The sequence below is a fragment of the Leptonychotes weddellii genome, chromosome 2 (genome assembly GCF_054177405.1).
Source record: "Leptonychotes weddellii isolate Sample4059 chromosome 2, ASM5417740v2, whole genome shotgun sequence".
NCBI classification, from domain to species: Eukaryota; Metazoa; Chordata; class Mammalia; order Carnivora; family Phocidae; genus Leptonychotes; species Leptonychotes weddellii.
Window position 1 is genome coordinate 36,211,277 of NC_138370.1, and position 22,142 is coordinate 36,233,418.

The following is a 22,142-nucleotide window of genomic DNA, read 5'->3' on the forward strand; positions in this document are numbered from 1 at the left end:
TGTCAGGCAGATTACCTAACGGGTGCTGATCAGGTGACTCCTGATTCAAATGGTTTAAGATTCCATTCCTGGGAGAGCCAAACCTGTAATTCTCAGTTTGGTGACATGGGGATTAGCATAAACAACTCCATTTTGGGCCTGTTGTCTTGTTTTAAACATGTCTTCCATGTTAAAGGCCTTCTTTAGATTTCTAGTAATCCTTGATTATTTGCTCATAATCAAGATTAAGAGACTACAAAGCTGACTGGAAAAGTGTGAGTGTGCGGGTAAGGCTCCTTTGCTTGAAGCATCACAGTAGGATAATCTGACTGTACCATTTGTTGGGTAACCCCTGTATCAGTCATCTTTTAAGTATTGCCTTTCTCAGGGGAGTATCTTCCAAATTCCTGCCTAGAGAGTACTGTCTGGACGCTGGCATTTCTGGGTAGAAGGAATCAAGTAGGGGAAGACTGCATACCATTCAATGTCCTTGTAATTGACCTGTTAGCTTTGTGGTGCCCGTATCCTCAGATGTGCTTTTGAATGGCTTGGTGTCTTCCATTCCAGAGAAAGAGGGGCATGGAGTGAGGGAAAATATCTGGAATCAACTTCTCAAAAATATTTTCATCCTGTTCTTCCTTGCTTTCGCCACCCTACTTCACCTTAACATCTGAGCAGGGAGTACCAATCATGTTGGTTTTCAGATCTTCTCAGTGACAAGGGATGTGGCTTTCTTGAGTCAGGTAAGTCAGTTACCACTGATTTTTCTGGATTCCAAAATTTTGTTGCTATTTGTCTCCTCTCCTATCTTCCCCATTCATGTAGGATTATGACTTTTAAAAATCCCAGTAGTGTTCTTTTAGTTGAGCTTTGGGAAGGAACAAAATTAGATGTGTGGTCAATCTGCCATTTTAATCCAGAGTCCCTTTAGAAGCTTTTAATAGTTAGACTTAACCATTTATACAAGACATTTTTATGAAGCTCCTCTTATGTGCCAGACACTTAAACACACTTTTGTCTTTTCCATCTAGTGTGTTCATTACTGCTTATTAGCTAAAATCACAGTACATAAATAATAGAAATGCAGTTTCAGCAAACATTTGGGTCAGTTGTGCAAGAATTCTAGTAGGAAGTTATAAAAGTTAATAAATACCTCTATTTTGAGATAAATGCCCTTAACAGTGACAACGTAGTCCACTTTCTGTGAGGAAACGTGTACTGAATACCACCTAATGATGCCAGAAATACGGTCAGACCTCATTATTCATGGTGGTTCTGTTGTGTGAGTCACCAAGAACGCAGAATTAGGAAATACTAGAACATTGCTCCTATAGGATATATACAGGGTTAGGTTCCTGCAGACCTCTGGTCACAGTATTTTCATCAACCAATCAACCTGTAACCTTGGTCTTTTTCTGCTTCTGTTTAAAGACACCATATTTAACATGTCTGAGTGAAGCTTTACACATGTATTTTCAGACAGCCTTCTTGGCTTTGGAACACTGGACAGTACTTCAGCACTGTGCTTGAACCATTGTAAACAATAAACTCAAATATGTTGGCTATACTTACTTAAAAATTTTAAAATAATAAAATACTTTTCTCAAAAGAAAAATAAACAGCAGAAAGCACAAAACTGTGAAAAGCATGGCACTAAATAAACCACAAAAAGGATGCTTACACTTGTTCACTGTATGAGAGCTGAATGTTGCACCTCAGCTGGAATATGTGTCGAGTGACTTAAATTTTTCACCATTCTGAGTATGTCTGTGAGTGACCACCAGATTGCTGCAAGTATTGATTTTGGGGTTACAAATTAATTTTAGCAAGTAGATAAATTCACAAGTATGGAATCCACGGATAATGAAGATCACTTACTTGTATATCTTAGCCCCAATCCCCCTAGCTACCCACCCTTATAGGGAAAGTCATTTATTAACCCCTCTAGAAGAAACAGTGCAGTTTTGGTTGTTTTTTTTTTTTTATTTTTAAGATTTTATTTATTTATTTGACAGAGAGAGAGAGCACAAGCAGGGGGAGCGCAGAGGGAGAAAGAGAAGTAGGCGCTCCACTGAGCAGGGAGACCCGACGCAGGACTCTATCCCATCCAGAACTCTAGGACCATGACCTGAGCTGAAGGCAGATGCTTAACCGACTGAGCCACCCAGGCACCCCAACAGTGCAGTTTTTATATGCATTTATCCATGTGCTTCTAAAATGTTTTATTTTTTAAAGATTTTATTTTTCAGTAATCTCTACGCCCAACATGGGTCTCGAACTTACAACCCGGAAATCAAGAGCCGCATGCTCTCTACCAACTGAGCCAGCCAGGCGCCCCCAGAGTTTTTAATAGCCAGTGTAATTGATAATAGCCAGTAATGAAGTCAGTCATTAACAATCTACATAACAATACCTTACTGACTTTTACAGCCTCGTGAAGTATTTCTATTTAAAAGAAATAAAAACTGGGGCGCCTGGGTGACTCAGTCGTTAAGCGTCTGCCTTCAGCTCAGGTCATGGTCCCGGGGTCCTGGGATCGAGCCCCACATCAGCCTCCCTTCTCAGCGGGAAGCCTGCTTCTCCCTCTCCCACCCCTGCTGCTTGTGTTCCTTCTCTTTCTGTGTCTCTCTCTGTCAAATAAATAAATATAATCTTTAAAAAAAAATAAATAAAAATTAAAAAAATAAATAAATAAAAGAAATAAAAACTAGTTTGAAAGATTTGAGTAACTTATTCATACTCCCACCGCTAGTAAATAGAGGAGTGGGGATTTGTCTGACAGCTAAGGTCTTAGTCATTATACTACTCAACCTCCCCTCCAAAAGAATCCTTATTCTGCTAGGTCACTGAAGTTGTTTGTGAGTAAAGCTCCCATGCTCTTGTCAGAGGGATGTGTGGGAGTGTTACCAAATTTATTTTTTAAGTGTAATTCTCTCTTTAAGAAAATTTGTCCTGACTGTGGCTTTCGTGATTATCTTAATTTTAATATTTGCTTACTTTTAAATCTGATTTCCTTATTTAACTGAAAGAGAAAGAATAGTATATTACAATCACAGAATTTTAGAGCTGGGAGTGTCTTTTGAAAATAATATAATAAAATCCATTTATTTTACACACGAGCAGACAGAAACTTCAGGAAATTAATTTGCCCCAAGTCACAACAGTTAATTACTAAGACCAGTGTCCAAATTGCTTTAACTCTCCATCTGTCTCCTCTCTGCCTAAGTTTTAAACAGATCCAGCAAAGAGTTAGTACCCAAAGTTATTAGCCAAAATCTATGGTATGCTCACTAGTTTTTACCCTTGAGATCTTAGAGGGAGCCACTGATAGTAGACAAAACTACATTAGAGCCCAGGGAGAAGGCACTCAGAGGCATGCAGAAACTGTGGTGAACTACGAGAACCTGCCCGAGGCAAGTGTCATCTGATTAGCAACACTTGAAAATGCAGGTCCAGTATTATCAGATCCTTGAATTTTTCTTGGGAATCTCGAAAACCAGATACTATTATGAAATACTGGCAACTATGTCTAACTTTAAAACCACGCTGTAAGACAAAAAACAGCAATGTATGTGGGCCAGTTTGAGGCTACCAGTAGTTTGAAACCCGTACTTTAGAGGATTCAGCTGACGCTGCAACTTTCATTCCTTACTCCTGAGTGACAACAAGAAGGAACCAAAACCAGGGCTTAGTGACATGCTAAATGAAAACACTTGAGTGAAGTTTATAAGTCAATAAGCCATTAAGTGACCAGGCACAGTCAATCTGTTTACTTCTTGAAATAGGTTGTTTACATGTATTTTGGCTGCCAATTACCCACAATGCAAAGATCTTACGTATTTATTACAAGTTCGAATTGATTAGTATTTTGAGGCTAAATGTAGAATTCTGCAGTCTCATATGTTAGCAGACTTGCTGTCCTTATCTAATGCATGCAAAGCTCTGGCATAGTATTATCACTTGCTGGAAATACATAGTTTATCTTGTTTTACGGCAGTAGACGTTACACAGCATCTGCAACCAAAAAGTTTTACTCAGCCTCCTAGTACTCTCAGACATAGAATGTCCCCCAGAAGCATCCAGAAGCCTTACCTTATTTATTTATTCATTTATTTATTAAGAAAATAATGGAAGTTATGGTTCTGAAAGCATGAATTGATATGAAAGTACAGCATTTTAAATCTAGAGTGTACCTGTTGGTTATGATGAACTTCTTTTCCATGAATATCAGAAAGAAATATATGAGAGTGACTACCTGGAGAACTGTGGGAAAACTGTGGCATTCAACCATCTTTTTTTAAAGCTGCTCATTGAAGTATAACATACAGAAACATACAAATTAACCAGTTCAGTGGATTTTCTCAAAATGAACGTACCTGTGTAACCAGCACCCAGATCAAGAAATGAGCTATTTATCCATACTACTGTTGATGGACATTTGGCTTTCCATTTGGGAACGATTACATTTGGTGCTGCCTTGAACATTCTTGTACGTTTTTGGGGGGAAAATGCTGTGATGTGTTGTTGCTATCCTAAATGTGAAGTACCACTTTTAATAGCTAATCAAATAATTGTAGGATAAATTGTTTTATCAGGGTCCCAAAAAAGGTGATTCAGAATAATCTGTTAGATGTGCTTTAGAAACATTAGGATCCAGAAGGCATAAAGATAAATGTGTCAGTCTCCTCTCCTTCCTTGGGTAATATGTGTAATATTCCCAAATAAAATGACTGTTAACCCTGTGGTTTTTAGATGTTTTCACTAATTGTTTGGGAAAACAAAATTGTTTCCCATCCGTTCTGGAAACACAGAAACAGGGCTATAGTTCTTCAAACTGTTTGTGTAAATGGTCAAATTGCTTTTTTGTTTTTTAAACAGATTTGTTTCCTGAGCTGAGAACTCATTAACAGACTTACCCTGCAGTATGTTTTTGTCTGCTGAATTAAAGCAGATCAAAACAAAACAACCACCGAGAAAGCCCACCATAACCTGCATGTAGGGTTTTAGCAGTAAGGAATTACTGGTGACAGATGCCTAGCCATTGTCATGTGAACAACTTTGTTGTAATAAACATAAACAAGAGATGCACTGGGGGTGCTACCAGAACTGATTGATCAGACTTTAAGGAGAGTCATTATACCTTAAGCAGCATGACTATGTAGGGAGTATCTCTGTTCAGGATATTGGAAAGCTCCAAGTGTGTGGTGGCTGTGGGATTATGAGGCAGCTGCTGCTCCCTAATACCTAATACCAGATTTTATAGCTATTTTCAGTTTTAGTTAGGGTGACTTTCTGCTCATGACTTCTGTTACCTTTTTTTTTTTTTTTTTTTTTAAGTAATCTCTACACCCAACATGGAGCTCAAACTCACAACCCCTGGGATCAAGAGTCGCCTGCCCTACCAACTGTGCCAGCCAGGCACCCCTGTTAACCTATTTTTAAAATAATTCTTTTCCTTTTTTTTTAATCATTTTATGGGGGGTGGGGAGACCCAGCCTGCTAGGTTGAAACAAAACCTTGTGAAGGAGATTTAATCCCTTGCTTAGGAATGTGGGGATTTAAAATTAAACTGATTTCATTTGTCAGTAAGATCTAGGGCCAATATTGTAAGCGTATCATTTTCACTTGTGTTTATGGAATATATGTAATTAATTTGCCTTATCCTCTTCCTTGTGTTCATAAGCTTTTGAAAAAATCAGGTACTACTTATGGGACTTCACTGAGATCTAACTTTTTTGTAAGTGCAATTTCCTCTGTGCTTTATTTTTTTAAAGATTTTATTTTAAAAAAAAAAAAAGATTTTATTTTTTATTTGATAGAGAGACACAGCAAGAGAAGGAACACAAGCAGGGGGAGTGGGAGTGGGGAAGCAGACCTCCCGCTGATCAGGGAGCCCTATGTGGGCTCGATCCCAGGACCCTGGAATCGTGACCTGAGCCAAAGGCAGACACTTAAAGACTGAGCCACCCAGGGGCCCCTCCTCTGTGCTTTTAAATTCAAGAAGGTATTAAGTGAGACTCCTGGAAGTCAGAGAGGAACAAGTTAAACATAAGGCTAATCAGAGTCCCAAGATGTTTTAAAGGGTGGGTGGTTGGTTTTGTTTTGGAAGTAGGGGTTGTCGTGTCTGTTATTGGGGAGCTCTCTGAAGTGAGAACTGCTGATCTTAGAGGGTCAGTATTTGTCTTTCTTGTTTCCTTTGGGTTAATGTTTGAAATTTATTAATCAGGTTGAGTAAAATAGGTATCCTCCCCTAAGGGCTTTCCTACTTCGTGGAAAAGCTGTGATTTATAAAGTAACACCATAATGAAATAAAGCGATCCTGAAAAGCCTTGGGCAGACAGGTAGTGTAAGAAATTTTAGGCTATTTACCCGGGTCAGTTTGTTTAATTATTACTGTTATTATTATTTCTGTTCCTGTCGCAGTTGTCATGTCTAATAGTAGGAGCCGTCATCCCACATACTGTTTAAACCAAATCTTGCTTGCTACTCTAGAAAATAGGCTCAGATTTCTTCTTAAAGTCCAAACCATTCCTTTGAAGACTAACAGATGTTTGCCCTCCTCTTCAGTCCGTGAAAGGTGACAGTTAAATGAACTCTTACTGGTTTCTTTCCTCTTTGCTTTTCAACACCACAGTCAGTGGAAGTAGATTTGCATCCCTTTCTGCCATCCCTTTGGGTTTTTGACTGAAGCACACACCCATCCCCTTCCTGCCTCCCTGGAACTGGTTCAGGATTTGGAGAGAAGGGTTTGTTTGGGGGCGTTTCCCTGGTCTTATCTCTGTCTGAGCATATGTGAGGGTTGCATTTATTTTGACCCTTGCACTTTAAATTTGGAACCGAAGCAAGAGTTTAAAGTACGGCAGGAGAAGAGTCTGCTGAACTTTAAACATGAGGGACCCAGGGAGGAAGGTGCGTACATGCATTCTGAAGCTTTCTCATAGAAGTCGGCCATCTTTATTCGTACGCATAGTTGTGAGCCAGTAACTACTAGGAAAAGGGAAAAATTTTAAATTACAGAAAGATCTATGTGACACTTACATTATGTATTTATGTGCTTAATTTTCCAGCAGTGCCTCCAGTATTGTTTTGAAATTGATGGCAGAACAAGTAAATTCTGAATTTTTATTTGAAAGCCTTTTGGAAAAGCTTGGGAGGATGGGTATTTGCAAGGAAAAATGAATGTATCATTTGTGATTGACCTCCAACAGAATGACTAAAAATGTATGGGTATTTTAGGTGTTTTATCATTTTGTCTTCTAAAACATAAAATTTAAAAAGCTGTAAGTGGTTATTATTAGATAAAGGTCACCCAGATTCTCCTCAGAGTTGAGAAACAAGTCTCTCTCCATTGATTAGTACTTACCTTCATCTAGTGGTTTTGTGCACAGTACGTTGTATATATAGTAGGCCGGACTGATTTCTTTCCTGACTGATCTTTTCCAGAGCCTGGCCCAACTAGAGAATCTGTGCAAACAGCTTTATGAGACAACAGACACAACCACTCGACTCCAGGCAGAGAAAGCCTTGGTCGAATTCACCAACAGCCCTGATTGCCTGAGCAAGTGCCAGCTGCTCCTCGAGAGAGGAAGTGTGCGTAAGATTTGAAAACTCCTGAAGGAGGAGAGAGGTTCAGGAAAATATATTCCAAGTTTAAGGGCGGATTGGGATAGCTTGTGTTCCTTAATCCTTCTAGGTGCCTCTCTGCCTTCTTAATTTCACCTTTAAAAAGCACCATCGCTAGCTGCCAGGTTGACAGTGAAAGGACACACAGCCTCCTCCTCAGGAAAATCTCATTGAACATATACTTTGCTCTGTCATTTTTCATCTTGAATCACATTTCTGGGACTTTCTTTCTGTTTTTCACACTTAAGTACCACCTCGGATCCTTTACAAAGGAGCCAGAGCTGTATACGAATGAGCCTTCTTACCCACAGAGCCCATGTCACTGTGCAAGCTCCCCAGTGGTCGCTGTGCTGTTGCCTCTGTACCACAGCTGCTGCTTACTGCCTCGGAGGCATGGGGGGAACGTTCCACAACGAGAACCACCAGAGGTTCGAGCTTTTAAAATGCAATCAGAGCCTCTTGGAGCTTAAAAATGGCAGTCCAGTGGTCAGTATCATGCTGTCAGTGAGACCTGGTTTGGTTAAATTAGTATTTGGGGCAAGATGGCGGTCTTAGGAGGGCTAAGAATCCAGCCAGGGTATCCTGAAAGGGCCCGAGAGAGTCAGAATCCCAACTAGACCAGCAGCTAGCACTCTTACTTCAGACTAGAAGGACATGTGGAAAGAACAAAAGCAGTTAATTTGTTTTGAAGGTAAAATTCTGGATGACTTCATGTTTGAATTTTCATTGACAGTGTAACAGTATTTGTTCAGTTGGCTAAAAATTATCCTTTAGTAGCTAAGAGAGCTAACTGTTTTTCCAAGCATCAGAAGGTTACAGAGCCCTGGTCAGAGACCATATAGTGCTCTGTTCTGTTTTCGCATGTAGTATGTTGTAAATTTCTTTCCAGTCCCTTAGTCTTAGGATTGACCCACTTATATTCGTATATTTTGTGCTCCGGGAGGTGCACAACCAGCTCTTCCAGGTGACTCCCACTGGAGCCCCACAGTATCATCGTATCATCTTTGACCCTATTAACTCCGGATCCTCATGTTGACAGTCAGTAAATAAAACAAGCTGCAGTAAAACAGGATTGGTGCAGTACTAAAAACAGTCATAGTGGAATCTTCCTTTTAATCTCTATGGACTTCTTAGTGACGTAGCAGGTTTGTTGGAATTGTGTATAAAAACCATTTAGATGTTGCATCATGTCTAGTTACAGTTGTATGCTGTATTCTACAGTTAGAGTAGCCTCTCATGCATTGTTAGTGATTTGACACACCTGCTCTAATCAGTTTAAACCATGTTCAGGGGTGTTGAATAAAAATCACATGTCAAAGTCACTTTATAGATTTTTTTTCTTAAGCATAAATTTTTTTATAACTGGTGGCATTATGCAGTGCCTGTGGATAGCCTACTGTCTTAAGGATTCTTAGTGTTATAGGAAATTATCCTTGACCCTTAATTAAATTATTTTAATAGTCCTGAGTCTGTCCCTGTTATATAGGACATTATCGTAATAGAGCCACCTAGAAGAATTTGCACATGGCACTTTTTTATACATTATGATCAGTTAGAATACCGGAATATTTTATTCTCCATAAGGTTAAAATTCATAAAATCCACATGTGAGAATATGATAATGCTGTTCCCTTGCATAGGGCATAATTTTTCTTTCTCATAAATAATTGGTATAAATTTACTTTAAAACTAACATATACATCCCCCAAAGCTGTACCTGATTGATAGCTGTGCTGATGTAAAGATATAGGTTAGGAATTAACTATACAGCATAATGTAATGGCTCCCTCTAATGCTGCTTTAAAAAAAAAAAAAAAAAAAACTTTCTAATGGTATACTATAGCAATATTTTGAGTTGAAACTTTTTGAAGCATCACTATAACAAGGCTTTTGACAGAAGATTTCTTGGTTTAAATGAAAGAAAAGATCCATCTTCTAAAGATTTGTCTTCTTGTATCTTTCTGAAATGATCCTCTCTAGCATGGGCCCCCTCTAAGTGATGCAGAATCTGCCCTGGATTCAGTTCAGTCAGGCCATTCGCTTCATACTGCACCTTGTTCATAACTGAAATCAGCTCAGTGAACATATACTCTGTGTGGGACTCCTTTTTCCTTAGACCCTCTAAAATGCGGAGGATTGACTATTGCAAAACTGATTAATATTTCTTGAATCTCAGCATAGATCTCCAAATAAAAAAACCTCATGACTGACTAACTTAATAAAATTGAATTCTAAGTCCTTTTCCCCGTCTTTCCACAGTCCTCTTACTCCCAGTTACTGGCAGCTACATGCCTTACAAAGCTTGTATCACGCACAAACAACCCTCTACCATTGGAGCAACGCATAGATATTCGTAAGTAGAGAATTGATCTGTTTTCAAGAAATTAGTTTGTTTAGTGATGTGCTTAGTAATAGTTAAATTTATGTTGCTTGTTTGATAATGTTCTGGAATTGGTAAGCGTACAAAATATGTAGAATCCAGGTTCCCCCTTCCCCCCCAGAATTTGGGGCTTTTGAAAGTAAAGAGGATCTTATATAATTATTTCTAGATAAAGTCTTAAGTCATCCCTTTTTGTCGTCAAGAGGTTTCTTTCGTTCAGTCCTTACTGCCATTAATAACTAAGAAAAATGTTGTTAAGGAGTTTGAATTCTGTGCAGGCATGTTATTTAACTATCTAGTAGTAGATTCAAGGCTGCCGTACTCCAGGGTCTTCACTGTGACAAGTATAAAATCCTGAATTGGAAAGCCCACTAATCTTAAATTCAAAGTCCCATTTCTCAGTCACATTAAGAATTAAGGGAATACAACAGAAACAAGAATTAAGGGAGCTTAGGGGAAATAGACTAAACTTACCATTTCTTGGATGCTTAATATATTTAAAGATGTGTGGCCTTCCCTGGCAGAGCTTTCTGTTATGCAGAGTTTTTTGTTTTGTAGGGAACTATGTGCTCAACTACCTTGCCACTCGGCCAAAGTTGGCTACTTTTGTGACACAAGCACTTATTCAGTTATATGCCAGAATCACAAAACTGGGCTGGTTTGACTGTCAGAAGGACGACTATGTCTTCAGAAATGCAATCACAGACGTCACAAGGTTCTTACAGGTATGACGTATATATGTGATGTGATGTAGTAGGAATGTGAGAAGCAACATGTATATGTTTATATAGTGATCTACTTTTTAAAAATTACACAAAATGGAATTATTTTATACATTCTCTTCTGTGTCTTTTTTGCCTTTAATATTCCTTGGCTTTACATGCTTACATGTCAGCACAAACTCCGGTTTTTCTAATGCCTGTATACTATTCCAATCTGAAAATACCATCGCTTAATAACTAATGTCTTATAGGTGGGCATTTAGTTTGGTTCTATACTTTGACTGTTAAGTAAACACTTCAGTAAATAAGTTAAGTAAACCTAAAATACATATACACCTGCCATACTTGGAATAAGTGTGTTTGTAGGGTGAATTCCTAGCCTTGGAATTATACAGTCAAAGGGATATGTGTATTTTGGGCTTTCAAAGATATTTCCAAATTATCCTCAAAAAAGGTTGTTTCCTACAACAATTAAAAGAATGCCTGTGTCTATACCTCCACCCCGGGAACTCAGCTTTTTTATTTTTCCAATTTAATAGGTAAAAAGAATTAGTATCTCAGCATTTGAGTTATGAGTGAGACAGAACAAATTTTCGTATGTTAATTTACTACTTGTTTGTTTTTTTTTCTGTAGAACTTCCGATTTATATCTTAAAAATCTGAAGTTCTTTGTCTTTTTCTTATTGTTGTATGTGGTCTCTTTGTGAATTATGTTACACATCCACTTGTCACTTACCTTAAATGTATTTTGCCAGTTTCTCTTTGTATAATGGGTACGGTATAATGCTTATGACTATTTTTGAAATACAAAAGGTTTCAGTCTTGATGAAGTCAGATTTAGCAGTCTTCCTCTGTGGCAGTTATATTTTATGTCCTGCAAAGCAACAGTTTTAAACTACAATTCCTCGCTGCCTTATCTGGGCAGTTTTAATAGCTACACAGGACGCTGCCACGTCAAAAGCGCGGCTGCGCCGCCATTGCTGAAGTCTCGCTGCACGCACCAACTCGTGCCTCACGTTGTTTTTACCAGGATAGTGTGGAATACTGCGTCATTGGCGTCACTATTTTATCTCAGCTAACCAATGAAATTAATCAAGTAAGTGCTACAGCCTTCCTCATTGAAGTAAGTGCCATATTTTTTCTTAGTATTGGTGTTTTCTGCTATGTGTGAGATGATCTTTTTTGGCAGTTGTGTGCTTTTGCGGTAAGTGATTAATGCCCTTTGAAACAACAGTTCCATTGGATTTTCCTCTGTACGTGCAGCCTCCCTCGTTCTTAACATCCTGGTCCCCTTCTGTCTCCAGAACAGCTCTCCTTGCTGTTATTAATGTTCGTTGTGCGAGATGAGAGCAACGGGCCTAAGTCAAAGCCTTAATAAATCACTGCTTTGCCAATAAAAGAGAATGTGTTCAAAAGGGGGGTCACAAAAGTGGAATCAGACCGTTTGTGTGCCACTTCTGCTAAATACATTAATATGTATTTATAACCCTTTAAAACTCAATTCCCATGTGCTGCTATTAAAGGCTTCCCTGGTGGTATTTTTGGAATGCATAAAACATTCTGCTAAATACCAAATAATTTTTTGAGTAGTCCTTCTTGTCACAGGTTACTACAGAGGAAAACACCAGTGGCTTTCTTTTGCTCTGGCTATTATTTTTTTTAGTCATTTACTTTTGTATCCAGCTACAATTTTGTAATTATTGAACAGGCCAGTATTAATATTAGTTGTGACATCTCACCCTTCGGTCACCAGCTGTAAATTACATCGGCATCACTGTTGCTATTGCGCATATTTATGCAGACCTTTTATTAACCCTGAGAATTTTAACTGTGAGGTAGTACTGTTTTAAATGCATCAGCTTCTAGCCATTTAAACTCTGGAGTCCATACTGTGTTCTCTGTCACATGCACTCCCCACTGTGGTCAGTAATTATCAAAATAATAATAGCTTGTACTCTTGAGTGACTACTGTGCAGCAGACGCTGTTCTGAGCACTTTACTGGTAGCAGCTAATTTTATTCTCACCGTAGTGCTGGGAGGTAGGTTCCATGGCTGTTCCATTTTCTAGGTGAGGAACCTGCAGCACACAAAGGTCAATAATTGGCCTAAGGTATCCCATTTAGCAAGCAACAGTATCTGAATTTGAACCTGCACAGTCTTATTCCAGAGCCTGTGCTCTTAACAAATAACTTATTACTGAACCACTATTACCTTTGTAATACAAGAACACGCATTAACTGAGAACAGAGATTGTGGGGTTAATGTTCTCCTCTTCAAAGCTTGGCCCCACGAAATACACCAATGTTGATATTTTTTAAAACTCCAAAATTTTATTTGTCTTTCTTAATGGAACAGTAGAAATGTGTGTAATGTACTTAATGTGTGCAGTTATTCTCTGTATTATGATCAGCATAACCGATTATATATGGAATATGGTATATAATCTGGCAGTGCCATATTATCCAAGACATTTTATGATAATACAGTGACACTGAAGCTAGAATTGGGGGATACTTTGAACCTCTGCAAAACTTAGTTTTCTGTTGTTTTTTTGGTTGTCAGATTTAAATCAGAAAGCATATTTCTGTTACCAGGCCTGTCTGAACTTAGAAATAAAATCAAGGGGAGGGGTGCCTGGCTGGCTCAGTCGAAGGAGCATGTGACTCTTGATCTCGGGGTCGTTAGTTCGAGCCCCATGTTGGGTGTAGAGATTACTTAAATAAATAAAGCTTTAAAAAAGAAAATCAAGGGGAGTCCATAACTTGATTGTCAGAAATCTTGCTGCATTCTTTAATGTGCCAACAGCAAATGCGCCCCCTCTTGGATGAATTGATTGGTATATAGAAGAGATTTAAGCTTTCAGAGGTGGTGGGACTAAAAATTCCCTTAGTAACCTTGAAATCCCTTTATTCCACTTACTGAAGTGTCTGTGTGTCAGGAATAGAGGGCGTACCAAAGAAGTAAAAGACAGAGTTCTTAACCATAAAAACCTTTAAAGTTTGGCTGAAAAGAGGGGCGCCTGGGTGGCTCAGTCGTTGGGCGTCTGCCTTCGGCTCAGGTCGTGATCTCAGGGTCCTGGGATCAAGCCCCACGTCGGGCTCCCTGCTCGGCGGGAGGCCTGCTTCTCCCTCTCCCACTCCCCCTGCTTGTGTTCCCTCTCTCGCTGTGCCTCTCTCTGTCAAATAGATAAATAAAATCTTTAAAAAAAAAAAAAGTTGGGCTGAAAAGAGAGGAGCAGAGGAAAAAGTGAGAGACTGATGCTGCCCTTCAATTAAGTGCTCACTTCTGGAATAGAGACTACGTGTTGAAATAGGTTAGAGAAGGCAGAGGGTGTTATGGGCTATTGTCAGTTATCCTAAGTTCATGGCTGTCAGTTAAGAACTGCTTTGGAAATTCTGTGGCAGCTTTAGTCTTGAGTGGATTGTTTACCAAGCTTTGCCACTGTCTGTTTCTGAGACTGAGCCACAATACAACATGCTAGTAATTATTAGCAGTATCTGCCAGCAATTGGTTAAATTACCTCCCTAAATGCAGAGGAAATTAAAACTTTACAGTGGAGATGCTCATCCCTCTTTCTGTCTTCCATCTGTAAGCTGTAGACCTATCCTGCTGTTAGCAGCTTATTGTCCTTTGCATCCTCTCATTATACGTGAGTTAACGGTGATTTAAACATTAAAAATGTATTTTTATGTAAGTTGGTTTTATTGGAAATCCTAGTTTATTTAAAGTCTATATGAAAATTTTTTTTTTGCAATTCTAAAACTTGGATTGGTTTATCTTTTTGCACAGGCCGACACCACGCATCCTTTAACCAAGCACAGAAAAATAGCCTCTTCCTTCCGAGACTCATCATTATTTGATATCTTCACACTTTCCTGCAATTTACTAAAACAGGTGAGATTGTAGATTGGGTCCTGCTTCCCAGCCCCCTTTGAAAGGATGAGAATGAGTGGGGATCTGTTAGAGGTCAGTTCCATGCTGACCCCTTGAGAGTTGGTGCAGCTCTAACCATCACCATCTCTCACATGATGCCCGTCTCCAAGATGTGGAAGAAAGTGCCACACTGACGACTGATTTTAGAGAGGGGATTAGAATTGCCTCATTTCAGAGCCGTTCCCCTAAGCAAAGCGCAGTAAGTGAACACGTATCCCAAAGAATCTAGTTTACCACGAAGTTTGGGATTTTGTTGTTTGCTTTTTTTATACCCACATAAAATCTTTCTCTGCATGGAATAAAGGCATGTTGGCTTTATGGTGTTTGGATTCTTAGTGCTCTAAAAGCAGGTTCCGACTGCATTGTTAGCATACTGAAACAGGCCGGCTCCCCTGCCCCCTACTGAGTTACAGGCGGCACATAACCAAGCAACATCTGTAAGGAAAAGTAGATTTTGAATTTTTAACATCCATTTATATTTCATAACCTGAAGGGGTAGACCGTTATCCCATAAGGAAATTACCTGTTTTAAAACAGAAAATGGGTGTTGAAGTTCATTTAGGGATGAGTTGAACTAGGAAAGAAATGCTCACCTGTGAGTCCTACCCATTTATAACAATCTCTAGGGACCTCCCCATAGAAAGCTAAATGGGGTTAGCCTCTGGCTGTTCGTTCATTTTGGGTTGTTTGTTTGTTTTGGGTGTTTGTGGGGTTTTCTGTTCTTAGTCTCATTTTCCATTATGTCATGAGTTTTAGAAGCAAGTTTGGATTCTTTGTGTTGTCCTAGTTAATGATATTTAGCTTTTTCCTCAATTACCTAGTTCTATCTCAGAACTCCCAGACAGTCCTCGGGATGGGCAAGCTACCTAGCAAAAGCTATTATACCCCCTGAGGGGGGAAAGCTTTTGAGAAAACTGAGGATTGACTCCTCCTGGCTGATACCATCAAAAACAATTAGCCAGCTAGTCACTGAGGTCACCAGCCCCATCTAGAAATACCTAGGATCTCATAGCAAATGGAGTAACCACCCATCCCATATTGCTTCAGAATCCCCTGTGGTCAGTATGTCTACAACATGTAAAGAATACATGTCAAAAGGGGGATTTCTTTAAATACCAGTTCCATGTTTTATAGTAAATAAGGAGCTAGGATTTTCATAGTGACATTAAGGTGACAGAAGTGCAGCCTCTTTTGCAGGGGAAACATCACTTTATTGAGTTGAAATACTGCCCTCCTTTTCTGGCTTAACAGCCTTCTCAGGAGTCTTGGCACCAAGCTTGGAAGAGGGGAGTGATTGTTTGGGCTCATTGTGTGGTGATTTTTACAGGCTTCAGGAAAGAATCTAAACTTGAATGATGAAAGTCAGCATGGCTTGCTCATGCAACTGCTCAAACTCACTCATAACTGCCTAAACTTTGATTTCATCGGCACTTCTACTGATGAGTCCTCAGATGACCTGTGCACAGTACAGATTCCCACCAGCTGGAGATCAGGTAGGAGCACTGCACCAGCAGGAACAGACTGCTGCTCAGCCCCACACCATGTCTGCGGGATGGTCTAAGGAACGAACCCCTGGCTAGCCCTTGCTTGCTGTTAGAGAAAACTTAGAAAGTCAGCATCTGTCTTAATACAGTGAGGAAGAGGGTGTTGGAGGAACCTTACAGATCCCTCAGCCTGGGAGATCTTTTTTAATTACTGGGTTACTAATGGATGTGAGTTTGACCTTCTTGCATTCATCACCTAGAGACTCCTGTGATCTTACTCATTTGAGGTCATTTCTAGGTTTAAACACGAAATCAGAGAAAAGGACTTGTGCTTATGCTTGTTTTGTGTTCTTCAGGATCAAACATCTTGCATTGAACATAGTCCTGACTGTCTTAAGTTCTCTGAGAATCACAAGAATGAATCTGTTCCTTAGAGGAGCTGAAACCTAGTGCTTTAAGAAACAAACAAACAGGGCAAACCAAAAGCCCCTCTTAGCTTATCACTTGAAAGGAAGTAAACCCTGTGAGAAGAAAAAACAGAGGACGCGCCCCTAATACACAGTGCTGTAGGCATGTCACTAGCAACGAGCGACGTACTAACGGCTCCTCTGTCTTTTTTCAGCGTTCTTAGATTCTTCAACTCTGCAGCTGTTTTTTGACCTGTATCATTCCATCCCTCCTTCATTTTCGCCTCTGGTGAGTCAGGACTACAGTTTCTAAAGCCTAACCTACATCTAGAAAGTAGCAATGGTGAATGAGCCTTATGCTCGTTCATTTTGTTGTACAAAATCATGCAAGTAAAGCATAGAAATGCTAGGGTTAGTTATCTAGCCTTTTGTGGTAAAACGTGTGGCCTAAACGTTCTCGCAATAAAGTCTTAATTCTCTTTAAATTATTCCTCTCTAATGACAAATTGCTGCAAATGTCAAGCTCTTCTGGTCTCATCTTGAATCTGACTTTATACTGGACCTCAGACAGCCTCAGGCTAGAGTTGGGGGGTGGGGCGGGGCGGGGATTCAGCTTGTATTATCTAATTGAAGGTTATCCTGCCCAAGAAAATTTTAGAAAAATCCTTCAGGCACATGTTACATAAGTGATAAATGGAAGCTGTAAGGGGAAGGCAAATTTGTATACTTTCCTGGATAACATTAGAGAACTCTTGGAAATGATGCATTTCTCCTTTAAAGCAGTAATTACCCTCCTCAAATCTCAAAATTCATCCAGGTCCTGAAAGACATTGGCCTAGTATTTCAGACTGTTTGGTGTAAAATGCTACCATACAAAACACACAGATAAGACAGTAAAGTAATGGGTGTTTTACATAGTTTTTCTACAGTAGGCTGTTTTCCTGGTTATTATGGTACTTTTCCAAATGTAGACCTTAGCTTTAGTAGAAACGTGAATTCAGTGGTTTGTATCGTTAAGTTTACTTCAGGAAAAGGCAGCTCACTCAAGAGAGATAGTTCATAAAAGGACTCTTAGTAAAGATGTGGGCAACACTAAGGCAATCCAACAAGGTGAGGTGAGGTACACCCTCTAGGGGGTGCAATAGTGGGAAGCCCCAGGGGGCACGGGGGAAACCCTGGAAAGAGCTAAAACTGTGTCTTAGGGGAGGGCTGGGCAGCACAGGGAGAGGGACACTGCCAGTCATGGCCCAGCCAGGGGTCCAGAGGGGGTGCCTCTTTTCTTCCTGCCCTTAATCTCCTTCTAGTACTATCCAGTGGTTGAAGCCTACTAGAGGCAAGAGGGCAGCGGAGCTCTGGCTGTTGGTGGACAGAAGTCAGCCTCCCAGGGAACAGAGCATGTGGAGAAGGATAGAAGACAGATATGGAGAGGCAAACAATATAAATATCTAGCACGGTGGGGAAAGGGTAAAATGTTTTCAGTGTAAAGCCTATTCTTTTCAGGACACAGATCTAACTTGGTTATTTCCTTATGGCAAAGCCTGATTAACCAAAAGTCTTCTATTTATTTATTTATTTGACAGAGAAAGAGAGAGCGAGAGCAGGAACACAAGCAGGGAGAGTGGGAGAGGGACAAGCAGGCTTCCCGCTGAGCAGGGAGCCTGATGTGGGACTCAATCCCAGGACCCTAGGATCATGACCTGAGCCGAAGGCAAACGCTCAATGACTGAGCCACCCAGGTGCCCATGATTAGCCAAAAGTCTTAATGAAACAGAGAAAACTAAATCTAAACTAAAACTAATAAAACAGAGAAAACTAGATCTTTCTATATCATGATAACTTCCCACTATTGCACCCCCTAGAGGGTGTACCTCACCTCACCTTGTTGGATTCCCTTAGTGTTGCCCACATCTTTACTAAGAGTCCTTTTATGAACTCTCTCTCTTGAGTGAGGTACCTTTTCCTGAAGTAAACTTAATGATACAAACAGAGAAAACTAAATCTTTACTTAACCTACGAATTGTATGGTATTTCCAAGCCTTAAGTATATAACTTAACAAGAATCAAAGAAGCCATTGGGTGGTCAAAGAATAATACCTAAATGAATTTCCACACTGTGAATTTAACTAGTTGTTATGGTAACTTGGATTTAATGATCTTTTTTTTTCTTTTAATAAAGCTGTTTCCAGTATCCTCAGCTGCACTCTCCTTGATCTTTCTATATCGTGATAATAGTAGCAGAAGTTGAAAGAACAGAGTTAACAGCATATGTAAAGAAGAATGTTCTAGGAGGGGAAGGAGGGAAAAGATAGTATGGAGGAGCCGTATCATCTTTTTAATCGGTTGTGTTTGGTTGTGCCTGCTTTTAGGTATTATCCTGTTTAGTACAGATTGCCTCAGTAAGAAGATCCCTGTTTAACAATGCAGAGAGGGCCAAGTTTCTCTCACATCTTGTTGATGGTGTTAAACGAATACTGGAAAATCCACAGGTAAGATTTTTGAGAATTTATTGTTTGAATACATATTTAAATTTTTGGTGTGTGTGTGAGATTAGTATGTGCCTCTCTGTTGAGTCAGAAGGAAATCCATCTAGAGGCCACACTTAGCAGAAATCCTAGAGAACAGTTCAGTGTGTCATTCTCAGAAGATTTAAGTGAGTCTGTATCTGTAGGCAGATTCTTTTTTTCTTTTTTTTTTTTTTAAGATTTTATTTTTTTGTCAGAGAGAGAGAGCACAAGCAGGAGGGGAGCGGCAGGCAGAGGAAGAAGCAGGCTCCCTGCTGAGCAAGGAGCCCAATGCGGGACTCAATCCCAGGACCCTGGGATCATGACCTGAGCTGAAGGCAGACGCTTAACTGACTGGGCCACCCAGATGTCCTGTAGGCAGGTTCTTTTTTTTTTTTTTCTGTAGGCAGATTCTTGAGAGTTTACCCAAATGAGGAGTTTGTATCCTCCAGCGTCAGGAATGCAAGAGTTAGGGAAAAGGATCACTTTGACACAGGAAAATAAGGAGAGAGCGCTAGTCATTTTTCCCCCAAGAAATTAAGAATCCAGAGTTTGGTTTTTGTTTCTGTTTTCCTTTTTTTTTTTTCTTTTTTTTTTAATATACATTATTTACCCAAGTGTGTAGGCCTGCTTTTAGGTGGGAAGGGAGATATTGCCCATTTAGTATTCAATCCATAACTCGATTGCCCTTTTCGTGTTTTTCAGTTTCAGAGATTCAGCCAACACCTACTTTTTTTTAAAGTACCACTTCTCTACACTAGGAAGTACCAAACAAGCATTTCATTTTTAAATATGCTCAGTTCTGGGGGCGCCTGGGTGGCTCAGTCGTTAAGCATCTGCCTTTGGCTCAGGTCATGATCCCAGGGTCCTGGGATCGAGCTCCACATCGGGCTCCCTGCTCAGTGGGAAGCCTGCTTCTCCCTCTCCCTCTCCCCCTGCTTGTGTTCCCTCTCTCACTGTGTCTCTCTCTGTCAAATAAATAAGTAAAATCTTAAAAAAAAAAAAAAAAAGCTCAGTTCTGTCCCTCTTTTTAATAATTCTTTTTTTTTTAACTAAAGTACAGTTGACTCAGAATGTACGTTAGTTTCAGATGTACAACATAGTGAAACAACTCTCTACATTGTTATACTCACCACACAGCACTATTATATTCCCTGTGCTGTACCTTTCATCCCCAGGACGTCTTCACTCCATAACTGGAAGCCTGTGCCTCCCACTCCTCTTGGTCCATTTTTGGCCATCCCCCCATTGCCTCCCCTCTGGCTACCCTCGGTTTGTTCTCTGTATTTATGGGTCTGTCCCTGCTTTTTTTGTTTGTTTGTTCATTTGTTTTATTTTTTAGATTCCACATATTAAGTGAAATCCTGTGGTATTTGTCTTTGTCTGATTTAGTTCACTTAGTATAATACCACCTAGGTTCATCCACTTTGTCACAAATGGCAAGATCATAGTTATTTTTATCTTACTGGATCATATGGTAGTTCTATTTTTAATTTTTTGAGGAACCTCCATACTGTTGTCCACAGTGGCTGCACCATTTTGCATTCCCACCAACAGTGCACAAGGGTTCCTTTTTCTCCACATCCTCACCAACACTTGTTCTTTCTTGTCTTACTAATCTAGGAATTAAATTGTTACAGCAATAATGATATATTGTAAATAAACATTTGTGTAACTTTGCCACTGAAGTATAGTCTTATTTAATGATAAATTTGACAGATGGAAAAATGAAAATTTCATGATCTCTGATTAGTGGGAAGCAAACAGACCAGCCACATCTTCGATTGTACCCCTTTTCCGTTATTAATCCGCTTTACAACTTTAGGCAAGTAATGTGATCCTTCTGAGCTTCCATTTCAGACTTTGAATTGAGGCTAATAATTTCACCTCACAGGATGATTCTTATGAACAGATGAGATAATAGATGTGACCATCTCTTTTAAAAGTGACTTTGTAAAAAATTGTTTTTAAATATTCTACAGATGTATCATTCTAAGTGAGGACCTGTAGCTGAGAAGTTAAAGTAGATTCTCCCCTCCCCTTATGCCATCCCCAATGTCATTCTGGAAGTATAGTGCATCACATGTTACATTTTATTTTCCTCCTGTGCTGTCACCAGAGTTTATCAGACCCGAACAATTACCATGAGTTTTGCAGACTACTGGCCCGATTGAAGAGTAACTATCAACTGGGAGAATTAGTAAAGGTGGAAAACTACCCTGAGGTCATCCGATTGATAGCTAACTTCACAGTGACCAGCCTACAGGTTTGTCTTTGCTTGTCTTTCTCTTTCCTACACATTGGAACCCCTTCTCTTGCTCATTGATTTTAAAGTTAAAAGAATACGGGCATACCTCATTTTAATGCACTTCACACATACTGCGTTTTTTACAAGTTGAATGTTTATGGCAGCCCTGCATTGAGCAAGTGTATCGGTGCCATTTTTCCAACAGCACTTGCTCACTTCATGTCTCTGTTGCATTTTGTTAATTCTCGCAATATTTCAGACTTTCTCATATTTGTTATGGTGATCTGTGATCAGTGATTATGACCCTGAAAGCTCAGGTGATGGTTAGCACTTTTAGCACTGAAGTATTTTTTAGTTAAGGTATGTACGTTGTTTTTTGAGACAATGCTGTTGCACACTTATAGTGTAGTGTAGTGTAAAACAACCTTCTTATGTGCACTGAGAAACCAAAACACTCATTTGACTCACTTTATTGCAGTGGTCAGGAATCAAACCCGTAGTAATATCTCCAAGGTGTACTGTATTCCCTTCTCCACCCACCCCCGCCAACCCCCCGGCAAAAGTGAGTATCAGTATAGGGCAACCCTGCAGAGTAGTTATTGCAGCCTGCTCATATGCCTTACATAAGTGCAAGGAGTTTGGTTAGAGGAACATGTGGGAATTGCAAGGATAATATTTAGATTATCACTCTGAAAAAGGCAAGATTGGAATGGAGTGAGACAGAAGAGTCAAGAGAGAGAGCTAGTGACCTCTCTTTCTTAGTCGTGTAATATAGGACAGTGGTTCTCAAATTTCATGGCTTGCATCAAAATCATCTGGGGAGTTTGAAAAATACAGGTGCTTGTGTTTTACCCCCATAATTTCT

The 22,142-nt window shown here is 39.7% G+C and overlaps 1 protein-coding gene and 1 long non-coding RNA gene across 5 annotated transcripts in view; one reads left to right on the forward strand and one right to left on the reverse strand.

Moving 5' to 3' along the window:
• Positions 1–22,142, reverse strand: part of LOC145718469 (uncharacterized) — a 436,241-nt gene that overhangs the window by 326,376 nt on the left and 87,723 nt on the right. The gene's annotated exons all lie outside the window — the stretch shown is intronic.
• Positions 1–22,142, forward strand: part of XPO7 (exportin 7) — an 82,986-nt gene that overhangs the window by 40,083 nt on the left and 20,761 nt on the right. The window contains exons 1-10 of one of the 3 annotated variants that reach the window (XM_081809888.1): positions 6,349–6,888; positions 7,423–7,569; positions 9,862–9,955; positions 10,541–10,707; positions 11,735–11,827; positions 14,494–14,598; positions 15,965–16,130; positions 16,744–16,817; positions 18,895–19,014; positions 21,149–21,295. In XM_081809888.1, coding sequence (XP_081666014.1) covers positions 6,868–6,888; positions 7,423–7,569; positions 9,862–9,955; positions 10,541–10,707; positions 11,735–11,827; positions 14,494–14,598; positions 15,965–16,130; positions 16,744–16,817; positions 18,895–19,014; positions 21,149–21,295 — 1,134 coding nt within the window. In that variant the 5' untranslated portion in view covers positions 6,349–6,867. Of the gene's footprint in view, positions 1–6,348; positions 6,889–7,422; positions 7,570–9,861; positions 9,956–10,540; positions 10,708–11,734; positions 11,828–14,493; positions 14,599–15,964; positions 16,131–16,743; positions 16,818–18,894; positions 19,015–21,148; positions 21,296–22,142 lie in introns of those variants that run through there. The other 2 variants (XM_081809896.1, XM_081809893.1) reach the window with 2 other exon arrangements.